The sequence below is a fragment of the Schistocerca nitens genome, chromosome 5 (assembly GCF_023898315.1).
Source record: "Schistocerca nitens isolate TAMUIC-IGC-003100 chromosome 5, iqSchNite1.1, whole genome shotgun sequence".
Lineage (NCBI taxonomy): Eukaryota > Metazoa > Arthropoda > Insecta > Orthoptera > Acrididae > Schistocerca > Schistocerca nitens.
In genome coordinates this window covers 741,435,332-741,448,378 of record NC_064618.1, presented here as the reverse complement: position 1 = coordinate 741,448,378, position 13,047 = coordinate 741,435,332, and the positions used below count along the sequence as shown (strand labels likewise).

Here is a 13,047-nt window from a genome sequence, read left to right as displayed (position 1 = left end):
TTCTTTTGAAGGATGATGCCCATGATGATGATGATGACTGAAAATACATATACCACAGGTGACAGGCTAAGTAAACAAAAATGACAGTGGAAGTAATAATTAATGTAAACAATTTCTTTTTGTTTATTTTATTTCTCCATGTATTATCAAAATATATGCAATAAAAAAATAGAATAAATTTAGAAGAGGTGTAATGTTAACTCTTTAGATAGATCCCTTACATGAATAAAAGTTTGTAATTTTGGTTAGTCAGAATGTGTTAAATTCTCAAAGAGCCTGTTTAAAAAAAAAAAAGAAGAAGAAGAAAGAAAGAAAAAAGAAAGAAAGAAAGAAAGAAAAAATGTGAGTCATCTTATATTCAGGGTTGTCTTATGTTCACGTAAATATGGTGCAATAATGAGAAAATTTTTGAGATTGTTAAGTCTGAAAGCTACGATGCAAAGAATTTTTCTTTCTTTTCGATATTAAAGAAAAACAGATGTAGTTCTGGGGGGACAGCAGCCCCATAGCCCTTACCCCATCCGCTCCCCACCCCAACCCTCCCTCACCCCAACCCCACATCTTCCCCACCCCCTGGACTGAAATTCATTGTTTTAAGGGGGGAAATTAGACAGTCTAAAGAAAAACCTAAAATTTCAAATAGCTGACACAGCAAGTAAGCAAATATATCTTGAAAGCAAAAGTCTGATATTACATTACAGCACAACAAATAAATGAACACAGAAAGCTGAATGCTATAACACATTACTTATTTTGTTAATACACTGGAGGTTTTTTCCCAGGAGGCTGAAAATACTGTTAATGAAATTTTATGGCAATGAGATATTATTTGCAGAGACTTAATACCAAAATTTTATCATAAAGTGCCTATCAAAGAAAAGTAGTTATCTGACAGCTTTTCTACAATTAGTTATGTTTTAGAAGCTGCCAGAAGATGACACCCCTTCTGTAACATTCATTTCTATTATCAGGATCTGACACTTGTATTTACATAATGCACATATAAAAATCAAAATGATGTTTTCCTTTCTCATTTATGAGTAAACGTAGTATATGAATCTTCAGTTTCTTATATTCTGTTCAATTGAATAGAATATATGGCAAAATCATCTAGAGTTTTAATCAATAACAAGCATTGTTCTAGTAATAACAATCTTAGCTACGTATTTTTCTCTAATCTGAATAATACGCCTTAAAGTACAGAAAGAAGTTAATGTTAACTGCATCTCTAAATCTCACCAATTGCTGCCAACCTGTAGTTGATTGTCACAAGTATTACATCATCTGCCTCCATAATGTAGTCTGGTGCATACACTAGATCATTTCCAGAACCAGATTTGAAAGATCCGCCATGTATCCAAACTAAAACAGCGGCATCTATATTATCAGTTTCTTGAGGTAGCTATCAAGAGAAAAAAATCAGTCCAAAATAATGCTCACTTTTATTCTTTGAGGTTATAAAATTATTATTACTGAACTACAACACCATATGCATCTGGAATGTAGAGAAACCTTAACTTGTGGTACAATTGTAAGTATTCTCTACCACACATTTCACATTGTTTGCAGATTATGTACGTAGATAAAGATGTATGCTTTAGAAGAGCTGAACCTTCATGTCCATGAAACTAATGAAAGCATGCAGCATGATAACGATATTATTCTATAAATTCTTGTTAGTACTTATATTCAGTAGGTGAAATTTCAGTGCTGCTGACAGGCATCCATAACTGCACATACACTATCCTAACTTTTGGAACTAATAGACCCTTGCTAGGGGGGGGGGGGGGAGAAGTATAGGATGGGGAACATTAAAAAGGCGGAGCAGGTCACTCAGACCATTGGATGGGAGGGTCCAACCTGTTATGAGGGCAAACGGTGACAAAGGTGAAGTTGGGTGGGGTGCATCAGAGAGAATAGGAGGTCAAAGATAGCACATTGGTAACCACTGTGTCAGCTTCAGTCCAGATGTGTTGAGGAGTAAAATATTAACTAAAAGGATGAGAAACAAATATTGGAATTAAAAACTAGAGGTAAAAAAAGGGGTGCTGAGATGGTGCTTCCATTTCCTTTGTGTGAACAAAAATACTAGCTGCATATTCAGTACATGTTGAGAGTTTAGCACATAACACGTATGTCTGGATGTTTGTGGCTACACGAAGAATGAACACGGCAAAAACATTTCAAGCCCATGAACAAGGCCTAATCTGCCACACTGCTATGAAAAATCCAGCCAGAGTCAACCAACAAACATAGTTTTTCAATTTTATAAAGACATATATTATGCATTTTCCAGCAAATAAAAGTGACTTACAGGTACCAGAAGTAGTGATCAAGGAGCACACACTGGATAGGGCTCCATGTATGAAGGTCCTAAGCATCCATATGGACAATAACCAGAAGTGGTGCCAACACCTGGATAGGCTACCCAAAAAGCTCTGTTCTACCTTCTTTTCTTTTTGAAACCTCTCCAATAATGTTGACTACTAAATTAGATTCCTAGCGTACTTTGTATTCTTCCACTCAATATGGACATGATGGAGTAGAATTCATTGTGAATAGGAAGGTAGGACTGATAGTGAGTTACTGTGAACAGTTCAATGATAAGGTTGTTTTCTTCAGAATTGAAACCAAACAACAATAACAATAATTCAATATATGCTAAAGTTGCTATCAGAGGATGAAGAGGTAGAGAAACTACATGAGGATATCAAACAGGTAATTCATTACATAAATGGACAGGAAAATCTAATAGTCATGGATGTCTGGAATGTGGTTGTAGGAAAGGGAGTAGAAGAAAGGGTTATGGAAGAATATGGATTTGCTTGTAGGAATGAGAGAGCTGGAAGACTAATTGAGATCTGCATCAAATATCAGTAAGGAATAGCAAACACTCTGTTCAAGAATCACAAGAGAAGGAGGTATACTTGGAAGATGCCAGGGGATACAGGAAGATTCCAGTTAGATTACATTATGGCCAGGCAGATATTCTGAAATCAGATATTGGATTATGAAGCATATCCAAGACCAAATATAGACTCAAACCACAATTTAGTAAAGATTAAGAGTAGGCTGGAGTTCAAAAGACTAGACAGGAAGAATGAATGCACATAGAATGAGTTATGGAAATACTAAGGAAGGAAGAGATATGCATGAAGTTCTCTGAGGCTGTAAATACTGCAATAGTGAACAGCTCAGTAGGCAGTTCAGTGGAAGAGGGAGGGACATATCTAAAATTGGTAGTCACAGAAGTGGGAAAAAATTTAGGTACAAGGAAGTTAACTGCGAAGAAACCATGAATGACAGAAGAAACACTTCAGTTGATCAACAAAAGAAGGAAGTATAAAAATATTAAAAGAAATTCAGGAATACAGAAATACAAGTCACTTAGGGATGAAATAAACAGGAAGTGCAGGGGAAGTAAGGCAAAATGGCTGCATGAAAATTGTGAAGAAATGAAAAAAGAAATGATCATCAGAAAGACTGACTCAGCATAAAGAAAAGTCAAAACAACTGTCAGTGAAATTAAAAGCCAGAGCAGTAACATTAATAATGCAATGACAGATCCACTGTTAAATGCAGAGGAGTGAGTGGATAGGTGGAAAGAGTACACTGAAGGTCTCTATGAGGGGACACCTCGTCTGGTGATGAAACAGAAGAAGAAACAGGAGGTGACAGGAATGAGATAGAGAATCCAGAATTAGAATCATAGTTTAAAAGACCTATGGATGCCTTAAGATTAAATAAGCCAGATCGGATAGGTAACATTCCATCAGAATTTCTAAAATCATTGGGGCAAGTAGCAACAAAATGACTAGTCATGCTACTGTGTAGGATGTATGACTCTGACGGTGTACCAACTATCAACAGAAACTCCAGGTAGGAATATCAGCAATGTAGGAAGAGACAGACTGCTACTTACCATAAAGAAGACATGTTAAGTTGTACACAAACACAATTAAAAGACACTTACATAAAGCTTTTGCCCACAGCCTCCATCACCAAAAGAGAAACACACACCATTTGTACACACAAGCAAGCACACCTCATGCACACATGACCACCATCTCCAGTATCTTGGGCCAGAATGCAACTACCACTTAATATTGAAGCTGCACTCTGGAAGGAGTGGGGGTGGGGAAGGGATAGTAGTGTATGTGTGGGGAGAGAGATGAATGGTGTCTGGTGGAATGTGCAGTGACTACAGTGCCAAAGTGCAGCATCAGGAGACTGCAGGGCAGGGAGGTGGTGAAAAAAGGAGCAAAAAAGGAGAGGAGTGAGGAAAGATGGGTGGGTGCCTTGGCAGAGGGCAGCAAATAAACAGGGTTGGATAAGAGAATAGGGAGGAGATGATAGGACAGAGGGAGTGGAAACTGTTGGGTGAAGGGTGAGGTGACAGAATGTTATCACAGTTTGAGGCTGGGATAATTACAGTAGTGCAGAATGTGTTGTAAGGATAACTACTATTTGTGCAGTTCAGAAAAGCTGGTGATGGTGGGAAGAATCAAGATGGCTTGGGCAGTGAAGCAGCTATTGAAATCAAGTAAGATATGTCCAGCTGCATGTTATGCCACAGTGTGTTCTGCTTTGCTCTTGGCCACAGTTTGGCAATGGCTGTTCATCCTGGTGGACAGCTAGTTGGTAGTCATACAGATATAAAAAGCAGTGCAATGTTTGCAGTAGAGCTGCTAAATGGCATGGCTGCTTTCACAGGTGGTCCAGCCCCTGGCAGAATGGGATAAAACTGTGACAGGACGTGAATAGGAAGTGCTGGGTGAGTGGATTGGTCAGGTCTTGCACCTGGGTCTTTCACAGGGGTATGATCCTTGTGTAAAGGGGTTGGTAATGGGAGTGGCATAATTGAGGACTAGGATGTTGTGGAGGTTGACTGGGTGACAGAACACTACTTTGTGAGGGGTGGGCAATATCTCGGATAGGATGTCCCTCATTTCAGGGCATGATGATAGGTAATCAAAGCCCTGGCCTCCAGGGTGATAATGTGTGACAAAGGGAACATTCCTTTGTGGCTGGTGCTTGAGGGTGGTGGGAGGACTGGGAGTGTGAGGTGAAATGGTACGGAGATCTGTTTGTGGACTAGTTCAGGGGAATAGTGGCTGTCTGTGAAGGCCTTTGTGAGACCTTCAGCATACTGAGCAAGGGGGTTCTTGTCATTGCAGATATACTGTTCCTGAGTAGCCATGCTGTACAGGAGGGATATGTAGGTGTGAAAGGGATGACAGCTGTTGAAATTCAGGTAATGTTGGTGGTTGGTGAGTTTAATGTGGACAGAGGTGTGGATGGAGCCATCAGCAAGGAGGAGGTCAACATCTAGGAAGGTGGAGGACCATGTGAAGTGGTTAGGAGAGAAGATGTCTAGGATGTGAAAGAAAAAAGATAGGGTGTCTTGGTTCTTAGTCCAGATTATGAAGATATCATTAATGAACCTGAACCAGACTAGTGTTTAGGGAGGCTAGGAAGGTCTCTCCTAGATGGCCCACAAACAGGTTATCAGAGAAGGCTGCCATACGGGTGCCCATGGCTGTACTGTGTATTTGTTTATATATTTTCCCTTCTAAGGAGAAGTAGTTGTGGGTTAGGATAAAGTTAGTAAGAGGTAGAATGAGGTAGTGGGTTTGGAGTCTGAATGACATAGGGAAAGGTAGTGTTCAACAATGGTAAGACTATGGGCATTAGGGATGTTGGTGTTCAGGGAGGTGGCATCAACAGTGACAAGCAGGGATCCAGGAGGTAAAGAAGTGGGGATGGTGGAGAGTCGGTGAAGGAAGTGGTTGGTGTCTTTGACATGGGAGGCTAGATTATGGGCAACTGGTTGGAGGTGTTGGTCAATGAGGACTGAAATTCTTTCAGTGGGGCCACAACAACCAGCCACAACAGGGTTCCAGGATTGTTAGGTTTGTGGATTTTGAGAAGTGTGTAGAAGGTGGGTTTGTGGGGTGTCATAGGGTTGAGGAAGGAAATGGGTTCAGGAAAGATATTCTGGGAAGGGCTTTACCACAGACTTTAAGCAGGGACTGGAGCTTGTGTTGGGATTCTGGGATGGGATCATTCTGGCAGAGTTCATAGGTGGAGCAGTCAGATAACTGGCAGAGGCCATCATAACAACAGTGGTGGAACCTTTGACTACAGGTAGATGATTAGGTCAGGATTTGTTTTGAGGTTGTATATGGATATTCCCTATTCTATGAATCAAGAATCACAATGACTACCTGGCAGAAGGCCTCCACTAATTATCTCACTCCTTCCCCCATAAATGGCTCCTCTCCTTTTTGCTCATTTTTCCCCACCTCCCTGCCCCAGAACCTCCTGATGCTGCACTTATTGGCACTGTAGTCACTGCACACTCCACCAGACAGCATTCAACTCCCTCCCCACCCATACACTACTATTTCTTCCCCATCGCCATCCCCTCCAGACTGCTGCTTGCATATCAAGTGATAGTCGCATCCCAGCCCAAGATGCTAGAGTTGGTGGTCGGGTGAGGATGAGGTGTACTTGCTTGTGTGTACAAATGGTGTGTGTTTCTCTTTTGCTGATGAAGGCTGTGGCCAAAAGCTTTATGTAAGTGTCTTTTAAATGTGCCTGTGTGCAACTTAACATGTCTTCTTTATAGTAAGAAGCAGTCTGTCTTTTCCTACATTGTTGATGTACCATCTGACTTCCAGAAAAACATCATCCCCATAATTCCAAAGACTGCAAGAACTGACAAGTGTGAGAATTATCACACATTCAGCTTAACAGCTCATGCATCCTGGTTACTAAGAAAAATAACATACAGAAGAATGGAAAAGAAAACTCAGGAACTGTTAGATGACAATCAGGTTGGCTTTAGGAAAGCTAAATGCACCTGAGAGGCAGCTCTGATGTTGCAGTTGATAACAGATGCAAGACTAAAGAAAAATCAAGACATGTTCATAGGATTTGCTCACCTGGAAAAAGTGTTCTACAATGTAAAATTGTTCGAGATGTTTGAAATTCTGAGAAAAATAGGGGTAAGCTACAGGGAAATTTGGATAATGCACAATATATACAAAAACCAATGGTTACTAATAATACTGATAGATGAAGAATGAAGTGATCAGATTAAAATAGTTTAAGACAGGGATGTAGACTTTTGCCCCTACTGTTCAACCTATACATCAAAGAAACAACGATGGAAACAGGAGAAAGGTTCAAGATTGGGATTAAAATTCAGTGTGAAATGATATCACTGATAAGATTCACTGATGACATTGCTATCCTCAGTAAAAATGAAGAAGAATCATAGGAGCTGTTGACTGGAATGAACAGTCTAAAGCATACAGAATATGGACTTAAGAGTAAATCGAGCAAAGACAGAAGTAATAAGAAGTATCAGAAATGAGACCAATGAGAGACTTAACATCAGAATTGGGGATCACAGAGTAGATGAAGTTAACGAATTTTGCTACCTATGCAGCATAAAAACCCATGATGGTTTGAGCAAGGATGACATAAAAAACAGACAACCACTTACAAAACAGGCATTCCTGGCCAAGAGAAGTCAACTAACATCAAACATATGTTTTAATTTGAGGAAGAAATTTCTGAGAACATATGTTTGGAATACAGCATTGGATGGTAATGAAACATGGACTGTGGGAAAACCGGAACAGAAGATAATCGAAGCATTTGAGATGTGGGGCTATAGAAGGAAAATGAGGTGGACTGATAAGGTAAGGAATGAGGAGGTTCTCTGCAGAAACAGAGAGGAAAGGAATATATTGGAAACACTGACAATAAGAATGGGCAGTATGATGGGACATGTGTTAAGATATCACAGAATAACTTCCATGGTACTAGAGGGAGCTGTAGAGGTTAAAAACTGTAGAGGAACACAGAGCCTGGAATACATCCAGCAAATAACAGAAAATGGTTGCAGTTGCTACTCTGAAATGAAAAGGTTGGCCCAGGAGAGAAATTTGTGGTGGGCCACGTCACCCCCCCCCCCCCCCCCACACACACACACACAAAAGCATAGTCTTCTGGAGCAATGCAGATAACTTCTAAAAATGTACATTTATTCTGCATGAGCATGCAATAAGAATGTTAGGTGAAGTAGATACTGAGCACCTTGTGCATGCCTTGTCAAGTACATGCTTATTTGCCAATAAATTTCTCCCTAATTGTATTTGTGGTTAACAACAAGTGTGAATTCAGGTTGAACTATTCAGTCTGCAGCCATAATATTAAAAATAAAACTAAGTCTCATATAGACAGTGCATCTCTACCTAGGGTTCAGAATGGAGTCTTATAATCTGGTGCTGAAGTCTACAACAGGTTACTGGTAGATATCAGGTAGGAAATTTAAGTCCCCAGGTATTCAAATATAAAGTAAAAGAGTGCCTTATTCACCAATCCCTTTGCAAGTTATCAGAGTATCGGGTTCAAGTTTGGTAACTCCACTTACACTAGTGTGCATAACAAACATGTTTTGGATTTGTCAGAATATATACAGCTGATGGTGTTCTATGTTAAGTTACATAAATGCTTTAATGATGTATTAGATAAAACAGCAGCTGACGAGCATAAGAGGAGAAGCAGGGGCTTTTTTCAAAGGACTTGTTATTCACCTAATTTACATACAATTTATATACAGTAATCTGGATTTAACTACCATAATTTTCAGTGTGAGGAGATTACCACTAGCCATAATTTGTTGTTATCATCCTTTACAAACTACCCTGCAGTTTCTGCTTCTCCTTATTAGTGTTTAATTCATTCTACAATGTTAAAGGCTCTCCTGCTTTATGGGTTTGCAGAAATTGGCATTTAATCAAGATAGAATATAAACATAATTAGTTGATTGGCGACTCCATGTTGTCTTGTGCATTACGACCAGATAACAGGTATACTTGAAAAAAAGAGACAGCATTGGTCGTATATTTTTTACTATTGATCAGGCAAAGTTGAGGTGTTTTGTGTCATACTGCAGTGCAGACTCCTGTTTCCATCGTTGTTTCTTTGATGTATATGTTGAACAGTAGGGGCAAAAGTCTACATCCCTGTCTTAAACTATTTTAATCTGATCACTTCATTCTTCATCTATCTATGTGATTGCCGTAAGCTTAGTGACAACAGCGCATCCCAATTTAAGCTATACAATATAGCACTGAAGATGGTCACTCAGTGACAGAAAATCGATTTTGCAATAGTAAAAAATATACGACCAATGCTGTCTCTTTTTTTCAAACATAATTAGTAGCTTGTTCTGATCATTATTATTTACTTTTTTGCTTTTCAAAGCATTTAGGTTTCTAAGCTCTCTTTTTGAGATTTCCTATATTAGCATCAATTAAGGTCTTATACTAGCAAATTATTTTTAGTGTGCTCTGTCAATTATATGAGAAAACATGACTCACTACATGGAGGATGCATTGAGCAATACATTAGCACAAATTGGTTGTAATTATCCATCACAAAAGTAGCCTGTAATTACTGATTCTGTCTGTTAATTTATAATATGGCTTATTCCACATCCCTGTGGGCTATGTGGGACAGTGGGATTTACAAAACACAGGATATGAATGAATGAATGGTTGGTTCATTTGGGAGAGCAGACTAAAGAAAATGAATGAACAAAAGATATACACACAGAGTTGATTACTTAATTCAGTAATCAAGTGCATGTTGTTCTTTTACACTACCCCCCCCCCCCCCCTCTTTTTCTCTCTCTCTCTCTCTCTCTCTCTCTCTCTCTCTCTCTCTCTCTCTCTGTTGTTGTTATGTTTCTGGTAAAATACTCCTGACTACGAGAATACTTTCAACTTTTTTAAAAATGGAGTTACCTATGAAACAGTTGCTGCAGTCTGACACAAAACACCTCAACTTTGCCTGATCAAACTGGTTTAGAGTATTATATGTGTATTGTTTTGCACTCACCTTCTGAGTATATACATTGAGATACAGACAGTCCTCTTGTCCTTTTGTTATTCCAGCAATTAACTCTTGTGTGCAAAATGGAGAGCTCTTAGTAGCATCTACTGTTTCATTTAAAACAAAAGGCACTGGATCCTGAAAATTTTGACACAATGAAAACGATTTCAGTCATTTACATACTAATGCATAACAAGAGCATTCATTAGAAGCTCTGAATTCTTGTATAAAGCAGCAAAGTAAATAGGATTCTTTATTCTCATCTGGCTAGTATCAAGAAATTGACACAAATTCAAGCAGACCTACATCCAAGGTCCAGAATTTTTGTTGCAGTGATGAGAGTGACAAATACAGGATTTATTATAAAAAGGATAGATTACTACTAGTGGGCAGGTTGAGTCACAGACAGGAAAAACAAAAAGACTGATAAACAGGTAAACTTTTGGCCAAAAAGGCCTTAATCAGAATTAGACAATACACACGCAAACACACACACACATACACGCACACATACACACACATGAGCACAGGCTCTGGCTGCCTAGGCCAGACTGCAAGCAGTAGCACATGATGGGTGAAGCAGTCTGGGTGGTAGGGGTATGGAGAAGACTGGGGTGGGAAGGGGGAGGAATGGCAGGTTAGGAGTTTGGGCCGTGGGCAGAGAGGGAGGGGGGTGGGTGGAAACGGAGAGAAGTAAAAAGACTGAGGATGCTTTGGCGGAATAGAGGACTGCGTAGTGCCGGAGTAGGAACATGGAAGGGGATAAGTAGGTGTAGTGCAATGACTAACAAAGGTTGAGGCCAGAAGAATTACAAGAAAATAGAATATACTGCAGAGGAAATTCCCATCTGTACAATACAGAAAAGCTGGTGTTAGTGGAAGGGATCTAGATGGCACAGACTGTGAAGCAACCATTAAAATGAAGAACGTTGTGTTGGGCAGTGTGCTCAGCAACTGGGTGGTCCAGCTATTTCTTGGCAACAATTTGTTGATGGCCATTCATATGGTCAGACAGATTGTTGGTTGTCATGCTCACAGACAGCCCTACCTATGATAGGATAGGTGATGTTTGTGACCAGACTGGAGTAGATGGTGGTGGCCTCAACATCTCTGCATATAGTCATTGTCATTTTCCATCCAGATTTCCCATTGCTTAAATACATGATTTAGTCATTTCCATGATGGAATTCAATTAAGACACCTGCTACCAAGTAATGTCTTAGGCAGAAACAGTCAAAACATAATATGGGGTTGATGGGGAAGAAGAGGTGGGTAATTAAGACCACTGATGAAAAAGAAATAATATGTAACAGAATCATTTAAGATCTTAATAACTTATGCACACATGGAGCTGTGGCGAGTGGCAGTCATTCAGCCGTCATCGCGTGATCAGCAGGTTGCTTCCTTGTAGTCAACTGAGTTCATGCACTGGCCACTAGGAGCCAGCTCTGTAGTATTGTCACAGATGTTCTATGGTTTTAAGAGATACATTTTAGACTTTTCCATTACTGACTACTTTCCGAGATTCTTGCCCTTAGTGTCTATCAATGAATTGTTTTCTCCAGTTTATGTTAATTGTATTTTCATGTTTCCTTGTGATTGCCACAATTTGAAAGCACTCTAATTACAGATATAAAATGTATTAAATACAGTAGACACCTTCACAAAATTATTCCGCAATAAGAACTTGAAATTAAAGTCTCAAGCCTCCCACACCGCAAGACTTATGACAGTGGTGACCCCGACATGATTTGTCATCAAGAATACATTTTACAAGGCTCAAGCATGTCTCATTCAATAACAGGAACATGTCAGAGAGGGATGTACCTGCATCTCAAGACTGGGAGTACAGCTATCACCAATCTGACCTCACAACCCTGCACTATAATTTGCAGACATTGATGTGAGCTTCCTTTGCACTGGTATGATGTCTGATTCCACAAATTTTGCTTTAGTAGTTACTCACTTGGATCATCAATATGTTGCCAAAGAGCAGGATGATATGTACTGTCCAGCCACCATATTTCAACTGTTAGCCACTAACAGCTCTGCTATAGTGCCATAACATACAGAATGCAGCACTTGGAACTGGACCTGGGACTGAGGCTTGCTTTGGTATGGAACTTCATAATTGCAGTTATGACAGAGCCTATCATTGGTACAGGCCTCTCAGCACATTACCATTTGATGCCCGATGTCAAAAATGCTCGGTTACTGGAACCGTGACAAGGCTGTCCACCACTGGGTTACAGTGTCACCCTTCCTCATATGATACCAAGATGACCCAGGCTACAGAAAATGGGTACGCCAAATTGCTCACTTAGTACCCTGCTCTGAAGAGGGTGCTGGAGGCTCTGCAACAGGTACATCATATATGATGGCAGTCCCTCCGATTTCATGCAGGCACAGACGATTAGCTCCCGACCAGTATGCAACTGCTAAGTAAGAGTTTGACACTATGCTAACCAAGAGGATCATCTGCCCGCCTAAAAGGGCATGGTCATCACATTTGCTTTTAGTCCCTAAAAAGAAAAGTGTGTGGCATCCATGTTGCTAGCACCATGCTTTAAAGACGAGAATGATTGCAGACAATTACCCAGTGCCTCTGTCTGTTACAAGACTATAACCATGTATTGTGTGGGAAACAGGTATTTAGCTTGCTAGATTGTCCCAGAGCAAACATGCAGATCCTGGTTGGTGAGAAAGACACTCCAAAGTTGGCCATTATAATGCCTTTTGGTATGTTTGAAAGCTTAGTCATGACTTTCAACCTGACAAATGGCACACTAACATGGCAATGATTCATTGACTCATTGTTATGGGGAGTACCATGTTGTTTTGCATACTTGGATGACATAGTTGTCTTTTCAGCAGCGCCAGATAAACATGGGCAGCATCTCACTGAAAGTTTTGAGCATCCTGAGACATATGGTATTGTTTTGAACATCTCTAAGTGCTTGTTTCGATAACTGGATATAATGACACCACCATCAGATGGTTGACGATATTTGCTAACCATTGTTGATAGATTCTGATGCTGCTCACAGCTATCCCTATAGATAATATCTTCACCAAGGCACTAGCTGCCATTTTAATGTCCACCTGTATTGTCGCTTTGGATGACAACAGCACATA

The 13,047-nt window shown here is 39.9% G+C and overlaps 1 protein-coding gene across 1 annotated transcript in view; it reads right to left on the bottom strand.

Annotated features, from left to right (window-relative positions):
- The window catches only part of LOC126259688 (cholinesterase 1-like), a 186,940-nt gene that overhangs the window by 124,114 nt on the left and 49,779 nt on the right, over positions 1 to 13,047 (bottom strand). Inside the window, exons 3-4 of the mRNA XM_049956647.1 lie at positions 9,919 to 10,050; positions 1,240 to 1,402 (exon numbers count right to left, since the gene is read on the bottom strand). Of these exons, the coding sequence (XP_049812604.1) occupies positions 1,240 to 1,402; positions 9,919 to 10,050 (295 nt within the window). The remainder of the gene's footprint in view (positions 1 to 1,239; positions 1,403 to 9,918; positions 10,051 to 13,047) is intronic.